Source organism: Panthera leo, chromosome D2 (assembly GCF_018350215.1).
Source record: "Panthera leo isolate Ple1 chromosome D2, P.leo_Ple1_pat1.1, whole genome shotgun sequence".
In the NCBI taxonomy this organism is placed as follows: domain Eukaryota; kingdom Metazoa; phylum Chordata; class Mammalia; order Carnivora; family Felidae; genus Panthera; species Panthera leo.
In genome coordinates, this window is record NC_056689.1 from 35,007,237 (window position 1) to 35,018,002 (window position 10,766).

Sequence of the window (10,766 nt, forward strand, 5' to 3'; positions counted from 1 at the left end):
TGGGGTGTACTAAATAATGGCTGATTTATTGTTTTTGTTTTAAACTTTGTAGCTTGTTTTGCTATATTGTAGACATATCTTCTCTTTTGATTAAATTGAGAGAGGAGAGATTATGCAGATGGGAACAACAACAAAACCCAGATAACAAAAAATTTTAAAAACCTGAAAATCACCTATACTATACAAAATTGGCCTTTGAGACTCATTAAATTTGGACAAAAGAATTTATTATCCTACTATTATAAACTTCCATGCTTTAGTTATGTATTATCTAATATTCAAATGTATGTGTTAACAGCTTTGTTGTTATTTTAATATTCTTTGTAAAGTGTAAAACATAATTGTCAGGTCTTCTATTGCAATGTAAATAGCTGAAATGCCAGCAAGGGAAGATTAAGCAGCCAAAGGAGATCAAGAACTAAAAATACAGCCCTGAGCTGAAGGGTAACAAAACTTTCTCTAGGTATTAGGACACTGACCAGTAAGCAAGGGGGAAAGGTTAATATGACACTTAGGATTTCGTGTAAAGGAAATGTTTTATTTTTCTAAAAATATATAAATTGAAAAGTGAAAGCTCACATGGGGCTCAATTGGTTAAAAAGACTTCAGCTCAGGTCATGATCTCACGATTCATGAGTTAAAGCCCTGCATCGGGCTCGCTCTCTCTCTCTCAAAAATAAACATTAAAAAAAAAAAAAGTAAAAGCTCACATAATTTCCTCTTTCACCCGTCCCATAAATAATACTTTTAACAGTTGGATATATAGCCACATAGACTATTTTTAAGCATGCTTACACATTCACATAAGTTTATATAATAGATACTTTTTAAATAAAAGATGAGATTATATTGCAGATATTGTTCTTTTAACTTATGTTTTATTTAATGTTAATTACCTTTTTCTAAAGAAATGCATATGGTTATACCTCATTTTTTTAATAGCTGCAGTGTCCCATTATATGATTTACCAGTTTCCAAATGATACACATTTATGTTGTTTCCAAATCTTACTCTTTATAAACAGTGCCTTTGTAAACATCCTGGTGCATTTATGTATTTTCACTTATTTAAGCATCTACTTAAAATAAATTCCTGGAAGTGGAATTATGACCTCAAAGAACATGAACATTAAAAATAGTGATGATATTGCTCAAATGTTTACCAGAAAAGACAAATTTTTCACTACTACCTACACTGTATGCATATCAGTTTTCCCACTCTCATGCCAGCACTACTTATTATCAACTTTTAGAGTCATTGTCATTCTGATTAATGAAAGATAATGATATGAGACTTCTACGGTCTTATGTTTTCTATTTAAATCTTTACTCTTCTGAATTTGTTTCTGTACATGGTATGAAATAGGGATAGAACAATTTCCCCCAAATAGTATGGTAATTGATTAGAAGAGATTTTTAAAAAGAAATATATAAGCTTATTACACTGAAAAGAGAATTTCCTGTAGCTGAGGGATTTAATTGTTGGGTCAGCCACTAAAGAGAATAATATATGTACATAGCGCTACAACATGTACTACAAAAATAAATTAGGTACCGTTCCTCTATGGTATGGATAACCCTTTTTCTGTCTCTAATGACTGTTTTTCATTATCAGTTAGTTATATGTGGACATTTCTATTCAAATTTGCCCTAAATACTGTTAATTGCTTTAAATTATAATATAACCTACTTATTGACCTGTATTATTTGTTGCAGTTGTTAAAAATAGAAGGTTAAGGTGATAGTAACTAGCAATCAAGTCCCTTACAGTGAACTCCATAGGGCATTTTCATTGAAATAAAGTAATTGCTTGAAATCTCATTCCCAGAAGTAGGAGGTTTAGGGACAGAACCAAGAACCTGCCTGTTTTTGAAATGTAGCAATGGACCCACCCTAAGGAAAGAACTACTTAAAGCAGATTTTTGTACCTTGTCTCATCAAGGCATCTTAGTCTGTTATGTTTTAATTTTTATTTTTCTGGAAGAATATTTGGGACATTTAAAATTGGAAGGGATAGGGAGACTTGAGTAACTGAGAAATAATTGCTTTCTTTTGACTGGCATCATTTTTTTCCTGTCCCTGGCTGAGATACATTTTCCTAGCAGTCTCTGTGCTTCACTGCCTAATTTCTTACTCTTACAAGAGTACTATCTCCAACGCTGTTCTTCTTAGAGGGCTTAGAGGAACCAAACCATGTGTATTTTAGTAACTTCTCTTTCCTTTTGTCTAATAATAAATTCCTCTTCTTGTCCTGCCCTGCCTTTTTTTTTTTTTTTTTTTTTAATCTAACTGACTTTATTAAATGATTGATGAATTGGGCAGCACCCCATCTAGCAAGTAGAGTGGCATTCTAAGACTTAGGACTTTAGAATTGGTCTTCCTGGATTCACATGTGAACAAAGATTCACATCCTCGTTGTGTTACTTACTAACTGTGTGACCTCTGTAAGCCAGTTTCCTCATCTGCACAATTGAATCATTTCATAGGATTGTTGTGGAAATTAAATACAGTAACACATAAGGCACTTAGCAGTATACCTTACACATAGTAAATGCACACTAAATTCTAGCAATTTTTTGTACTGTTATTATGTGTTAAATGCCTTTAAAAAAAAGTGACCTTTACTCAAACTCTTCCTCAAAATGGATTGCTTTTTTAAGCTTATGTGTGGGAGTTGGGATTAGATTTGGCTTTAAATAACAGGAAATTCAAGGTGGCATGGTTTAATAAACAAATGGTTTACTCTCTCTCATAAGAGAAATCTGAAAGTAGGTCATGTGTAATTGTATGGACTTAATTAACCACAACTCATGATTCTTCTGCCTTTCTGCTCTCCTGTATAGTTGTTGTCTCCTTCCTTCATAATTAGCCTTCCCAGAAATCTTTTACAATTCCACTTACATCTTATTTGTATAAAACTTAGTCACATAACCACACCAAGCCTGTAAGGGAGGCTAGGAAATGCAGTGTTTGAACTTCTGTTACCAGTTAAGAAGGGGAAAATGAATAGACATTGAATGGTAGCCATTGTCACTGTCATAGCCTATTTCTTGTTGACAAGAACAGCCAGCAAATACTACTGTATTATTGGATTAAAACTTGGAAATATTTTGTGTAATAGTGACCTTTTCACTGTAAAGGAACTTCTAGTAGAGAAATTTGAATTACATTGATTTCATGTAATTACCAGAATATTTCTGACCACTCTTTTTTGATGTCTGGAATTAGACTGGGAGTCTGGTTGCTTTTGTTTAGATCTTATTTCTAAGTCACTCAGCATTTGAATTTCAATGGGAGTAGATGTTCAGAAGCCCCTACCTCTCTAATCTGTAGCTTTCTTTATAGGTATATGGCAGTGTATGGGAGAAACTGCGCCGGGCCTTTGCCATTTGGAGTGGCTTTGGTATGACCCTAACTGGTGTTCACACTTGCGGAGATTACATGTTCAGTGGCCACACAGTCGTCCTAACTATGCTGAATTTCTTTGTCACTGAATGTAAGTATCTCTTTAATGCTTCCATGCATATTAGATAACTGGCTGCAGAAGAGGCTGTGGGAAGGGTGTCAAGTTCTGTGAAGAATGAAAGGAACAGACTGATCTAAGAAACACATGACTTAGGAGCACTGGAAGGAATGTGGTTTTGAAACGATGTTTCTGTCCTTTTCCCAGATACACCAAGAAGCTGGAATTTCTTGCACACTTTATCCTGGGTTCTCAACCTCTTTGGAATCTTCTTCATTTTGGCTGCCCATGAACATTATTCCATTGATGTGTTTATTGCCTTTTATATCACGACAAGACTCTTTTTGTACTACCATACTCTAGCCAATACCAGAGCATATCAGCAGAGTAGGAGAGCAAGAATTTGGTTTCCCATGTTTTCTTTTTTTGAATGCAATGTTAATGGTACAGTACCTAATGAATATTGTTGGCCATTTTCAAAACCAGCAATAATGAAAAGATTAATTGGATAAAGACTACCTTTGTAATGGGTTCTTGATTAAATATATAGTAGTTGTCGAAAGTGAGTAACTTTGCTTTCTCCCCCTAGGTTGTTCCTGGATGCCTTGCTTTTGGGCTTATATGTTGACAAAGTAAAGTTCATATTCTGAGCAAGGCTATGATTATAGAAATCAAGAAAGAACAATCAAGAGTCCTTACATATCTGTTTGAATAGAAAGCTTAAGTTTAAGTAGATGTTTCCTGACCCTTCTTTTTCAACAAACTTAATGTTGTGATTGAAGTCAGATTGTTACCTTTACCTGTTGAGTACTGGCTTGTTGAACTTAAGCAATTTGCTGGTTGAAAGTGGTTTTGTTTGTTTGTTTTTTTGTTTGTAATTTCATTAGGACTCTAGTCAAGAAATAATTTTTTTTAAGCTCCTTAATATCTTCAAGGGAAAAACCCCTACCAAGTGAGCAGTATTTGTTCTTTGAACTGATCTCTGTATTTGTGAAAATTGCAACTCTAGAAAGTAATCTGTATTACTAACAAATAATTTTTGCCTCCTGAACCATCTTTAAGAAAAGTATACTGAACATACCAGGATGCCTGAAACAAGAAGAAAATGAAAGGGGCTATCCACGAGGTAACTGAGTACAAATATGGTACTGGCATTTTTCACCAAAGATAAAACACAAGATGCAGTTCCTATTTTGTTCTGAGGACTCAGTATGACCATCAGTCAGTATTTTTGAGGGAAAAGTGGCTGCATCCATAAAAATCAAATTGGCTTAATTTTAGTGAGGTAGGTACCTGGAACAACTTTGTGCTGTAGTTGTTAGTTAGACTTATGACAACCCAGTTTTATGCTATTTAATGATGTTATTTAATGAGTAAAATAGTGGAGTGTTTTACCAAATGTTAGATAAAGTTCTGATGTCTTTAAGTAGGGAGGTTTGCATGCAAAGAATATTTTTTCTATTTCTGAAAAGAAATGATAACAGGTTGCAGGCATTATACAATTATTTGGTTTAATATTTGTCATTCTTGGCCATCAGAAGTAAACAGTCTCAAATATATTTGGATATAAAAAGGTTTTGTTGTTTTTCATTTTTAAATACAATTGTGTACATACATTCTTTCTATTTTGTCTTAATTTGGCAGTCAGGAAGTGATATAACTTAGTTACTGTTTACACTAGAAATTTAGTACCGTAAGTAATCTGAGCCCTGTGATAACATTTGTCACTTTGCTTTTAATGATTTTAATAGTTATGACAGTAGAATGGTTATGGAATTGGAATTTGAGCCCCAACTGATTGAGCTTAGCCACTTGGAAAATTAAGTGTGTAGTTTTTACATTCCATTTTAAAACAAGGAGTTAGAAAAAGTGCTGACATATTGAGGTCTAAAATTAGGCCACTTAGCTGAAATCTGCTTGTCATGTGGGTGAAATATTTTATTTTTGCATTTTGAGTCCTATTCCCACCCCTGTATAAGGTCCAGAGGAGCTTGAAGGGAGTGAGCAGGAAAGGAATATTACGCAAACAAGTTTCAGCCAGTGCTGAATTACCCCAATTTGAGTCTACTCTGAACATTATATCTTATTTCTCACCTGAGAAATGACACAAGGCAATTCAAATTTTATTATGATTTTAAAACTCACACTTTAGAATCTTATATCTTAAATTGTTGATTGTTTTACATGCTAGGGACAAAAATGCCAACATTTCATGTAAGGAAACTGCATAATCATGAAAGGTGAAGGATGTTTCCTATGACTCGAGGTCAAATTATGTGTAACTAGCATTCTTTCCAAGTGACAGAGCAAGACTGTATTTTAACTAGGGAGGGACTTAATGTTAGCTTTTGGAAAAATGTTTGAAGAAAATCTGTGGCAACATTAATTCAAGAATGTTAGATAGCTACTTAATGATAAATTTCCTAACATCAGTCTTCTTTCCTTTATATGGATTCTATTCTAGAACAAAATAGAAGAAAAAAAAAAAATTGTAACTAACTTTGCAGAGTGCCTAACAGCAGACTGCAATGAGGATTGTAAAATAAGTTTTCAGCTTTGCATTTATCATATCTGATTTGAGGAAAAGGTAAGCTAGATTTATAATTTATAACTAATACAAGGCAGTGTTTACATAAATTCATCATCTCCAAGTCTCTTTCTTGGAAAACTTGGACACAAAATTCTTTTCCATTTCTTTTTTTAATATGAAACCTATATTACAGTTGTGTTTTTTGTTTTGTTTTGTCCAGAAACTCTCCAGATTTTGTCTTTGTATTTTTTTTTTTTTCTTGTTAAAATCTAAACCATTGGAAAGGTGGTATTTATATTCACATTTTGGGTATGAATGTGGCTAGGTGGAGAAGCTACATGCCTTAGATCTATATATTTTTTTGCCCTGACTTCAGTTGCAGGCTTGTGAAAGCTTATAAAATACTGAAAGTTCAGTATAGAAGGAACCAAGATGGTTTTGGTTTGGGGAATGCAAACTGGAGGTTATATTGAAAGTCCTCAATGCATTTCTCTATGTTCCTGAGGACAGTGTAGCCTTTTTTGTCTTTTTTTCTTTTTTGAAGTCCATGCAGGACATTGTTAACTGAAGGGTAATTGAAGTTAGTAGAGAGTAGGAGATTTTGAAGAAGGCACATTTATTGTTATTACTGAATAATTTGGGAGAAACCTTTTTTGGCTTTGCTGCAAAATTCTCAAATGCCTATCCTTTCCATAACTCTCTGTGGTCAGAATTGCTGGGGTAAAAATACAACTTCCATATCTGATTAAGTATTTTTTTCGTAATCAGAAAGCAATGAACGTAATCTTAGAACCAGTCAGCTGAAGAAATGTGGACTGTTCACAACAAAACACCTGTTGACTAAAAGACCTGCTGATTGTGTAATGATTTACACACACCACAAGTGGCTCTTTCTTACCCTGTACCTGCCTGAGTGTTGTTACTTAGAATTTCAAAAATCTTACAATTTGTAAATGGAGAACTGAGGAGCCAAATCCTTTTATAGCTTATATGAAAGTCTGTTTTAGAGACATCTGTTTGGAAAGTGTTATTTATATTTCAAAGTCATATTCAGAACACTAACCTGCTTTCAGTGTATTCAGCAAAAGGCAATTTCATCATTAGTTTTATAGTAAACATTTTTTAAGGATTCTTGTTCTAAAATGCTTGAGAACGTTAACCATATTCTTGTTTTAAACTCTGTGATCTAATAAATTTACTTCTTTGATAGTCTTTGTAGACCTAAGTTATCCCTTAAAAAAAGTAATTATAGTAATAGTCATGTGTCAGTTCTTTAAGGTATTCAGGCATTTGAGACAAGAAAGTTCTCTTTTAGAATAGTCCAATAGCTTTCTTAAGCAGGATTGGTTTCATTTAGATAGTTTCAAAGCCAACAAAGCATGTCAGTTTTAATGCCATCTTTACTTGGTGGTTAAGATGGTGTACACTTGTAAAAGTGTAGCCTGAATTACCCCCTTACCTCTGTAGAGGTGACTTGTTAGTAACATCAAAAGTCAGACTGCTTCACATGACAAGTGAGAAAGGAAAGAGGTTGAGGATTTTTCCCTCTCTGTGTTTGAGAAGCTCTGAATGACTGAAATTACTATGAAAGTAGGTTTTGGTCTCCCCTCTCACCTACCCCTCACACCCAGTGAATGCCACCAATTTCAAGTAACTTAAATGTGGCCTATTATTTTGCATCAAGTTCAATAAAAATATCTATGAAATCTATAAGCCATAATTCAGCTACTGGTAAGGTTGGTTTTTAGAATATGTTCTACCCTAAATTAGCCAATGGACTTTTTATTCAGTGTACTCCATGTTTAAGCATAAGGATGTTTTGTGCCTGATGTGGAGGGAGAAGGAATACTATGATAATTTTGTTGTTATTTCAGGTCTGTTTCAGTATAAACTACTGGCTTATTAGTTAGTCATCTTAAAAATGCTTAATTTTAATAATTTTTTTGAGAGAATCTATGGATTATTAGGACAATTGAAGTATTCCTGAAATGGAACAAAGGAAGTGGAAACTGGTACTGAGCGGGGGAAGCAAAATTAGTTTGCTAAACTAAAGTGGGCTAAAGTGGGCATGTTTTGTTTTAAGAACACTACCTAAATGTCACTCTATCCACAGAGAAACTAGTATTACTTGAAGATGTGAACGTTCCTGTGGTAGCCATACCTTGAAGCACAGTATTGTATATAAGTAAATATCTTGATTCTAAATTAAATCCAGATTTAACTAATATATATTATTTTATATCTTTGTTGTATTAAAATGTTTAAAAACACTAAAAATAAAACATTTGAAAGTTGGATTGCAGTCATTTCTTTGAGTGTCTTGCATTCCTAATGCAGCTGGTCTATTTTTTATACAGTAAGTTTTTATTTTTGTGAATGATTGGGCCCAGCAACTTTAAATCTTAATATGGTATCTAGTCCCGGGCATTTACTGATTCCTAATTGTCTTTTAGATAAGCCATTTGCTCTTTCCCCTTTCTTTTGTGTAAACTAGAGAAGAAAAGTGATCTTCCTGAAGGTATAGAATAATTGTAGGTTAAGTTGAGAGGGAGAAAAGAGAAGCAAATTGCTAATTATTCTTGGACAGATTAAAGCTTTTGTCTGGTTGGTTTTGGTTTAATTGTAGATTATGTTAGGAAGATGCCATCATCTTGGCAGGTCAGCTTTGGAAATAATGATTAACAGGAAAAGAAGGGAAAACAGCTGTTGGGGGTAGCTCAGTAGCTTAGAACCATGGTGTCATTAGAACACTAAGCATTGTCATAGACCATATGAACTTGATCCATGACTGAACTTGTCTTCATGATTACTACTAATTGTAGCCTCTCTAGTGGTGGCCCCAGCTAGTCTCTTGAGAACTCTGGGAAGGAATAATCCAGGACAGACCCTAGAGGCTGCTTGATGGAATAGAAAAGGTACTGGATTTAGACTCTGAGGGCCTGGGCATGAGTCGCATCTCTGCTGCTGTTTAAGTTAGGTCTTTTCTTCCAGCTCCTCTTAACTTTATGTGTAAAATGGAGACCAAAAAAATGCCTATCTCCTAGGTTGTATCAAAGGCCAGATATGAAAGTATTCTACCCTTGCTGGTTCAGTAACTGGTACATAATGCTGAAATACTAGTTGAATTTAGGTCAATAAAACAGGATCTGTGCCCATAGGAAATTAATAATCTATCTGGGAAGCTGACATGAAAAGGTAGCCAACAACATTTGTTGGTGGAATAAACCTGTAGTTTTGAAACTGGCAGGTTGAACTTCTTCAGTGGTAGGGGAAAGGGAATTGGAGTTTGTACCATTCTTTTCCTTTTTTTTTTCTTTTAAAGAAAAAACCCAGCACATTCTATTGGGACGCCTGGGTGGCTCAGTTGGTTAAGCAGCAACTCTTGATTTTGGCTCAAGTCATGATCTCTCGGTTCATGAGTTCCAGCCCCACGTGAAGCTCTGCACTGATGGTGTGGAGCCTGTGTGGGATTCTCTCTTCCTCTCTTTCTGCCCCTCCCCTGCTCTCTCTCTCTCTCATATATATAAACCTAAAATATATATATATATATATATATATATATATATATATATATATATATATTATTTATTTATTAAAGAGAGAGCACAAGTGGGGGAGAGGGGCAGAGAGGGAAAGAGAATCTTAAACAGAATCTTAAATCTTAAAAAAACAAAATCTTAAAAATCTTAAACCTCTCAGCGCTCAATCCCATGACCCTGGGATCATGACCTGAGCTGAAATCAAGACTCGGGTGCTCAACCAACTGAGCCATCCAGGCGCCCCAGTTATTTTTAAGTTTATTTATTTATTTTGAGAGACAGAGAGTGGGGGACAGAGGGAGAGAGAATCCCAAGCAGGCTCCATGCTCACCTCATTGTGGAGCCTGACGTGAGGATGCATCCTATGACCATGAGCTCATGACCTGAGCCGAAATCATCAGTCAGTCACTTAACTGACTGAGCCGCCCAGGCACCCTGAGTTTGTGCTGTTGTCATCCAGAGCTGGTATTTCACAGATTTGGCTTTCCCTTTGAAAAAAGAGTTGAGGATAGGGGAAGGAAATGTTTAGAAACCCCTGAGTCAACAGACAAATTTACTGTCTTCATTTGGTAACTTGAGAGAGGAAGGGCTCACTGGGGTCTGAGGGTCCAAGCAGAATTTACTAAGCATGTGAAACTTGAACTGACCCCTCCCTGAAGGAAAAATTCATAAAGATATGATGAAAGGTTTACAGGACTCTAATTCTCATGCAAAAAAAAAAAAAATGGATTTATTTGTGTATGAGAGAGCTGTTGACAGAGTATGTGTTTTCAATGGAAGCACTGGGATGCCTATTGCCAGGGTCTATATTGTTGGGACAGATATAAGTAGCTTTATAAAACAGGAGTTAATCGAGGGCAAAGAGAGAGAGGGTAGGATGGTGGAAAGTACACAACAGGTCAAACTAGAGATGAAGGAAATGCTACAGACCCCAAGATAGTAGGTCAAGGAACCAGGCCTGGGCACAGCTATAGGAAGGTTTTGCCCCCAGCCAAGGAAGATCAAGACACCCCAAAAATGAGCTGTCAACTGCTACTGGCTTGTGAAATATGACTGTAGAATATAATATACCCTGTATCCAAAATTGTCTGTTTTATGGTCAACAGCTCATCCACCCATTGGAGTGCTAGACTGCCGGCTACCACGTGGAGTGGGAGCCGGCTCTAGCAGAGACTTGAGAAAAGTGCCGGGTCAAGAGAATGCCTCAGAGACGCTCGGTTACCACCGTCAGCTGT

At 35.4% G+C, this 10,766-nt stretch overlaps 1 protein-coding gene across 8 annotated transcripts in view; it reads left to right on the forward strand.

The window, feature by feature from the left end:
- Positions 1–8,219, forward strand: part of SAMD8 (sterile alpha motif domain containing 8) — a 51,586-nt gene extending 43,367 nt beyond the window's left edge. For 5 of the 8 annotated variants that reach the window (XM_042908990.1, XM_042908991.1, XM_042908989.1 and 2 more), the window contains 2 exons: positions 3,345–3,495; positions 3,670–7,365. In XM_042908990.1, coding sequence (XP_042764924.1) covers positions 3,345–3,495; positions 3,670–3,974 — 456 coding nt within the window. In that variant the 3' untranslated portion in view covers positions 3,975–7,365. Of the gene's footprint in view, positions 1–3,344; positions 3,496–3,669 lie in introns of all 8 variants that reach the window. The other 3 variants (XR_006194736.1, XR_006194735.1, XM_042908987.1) reach the window with 3 other exon arrangements.
- Positions 8,220–10,766: the final 2,547 nt, after the last annotated feature.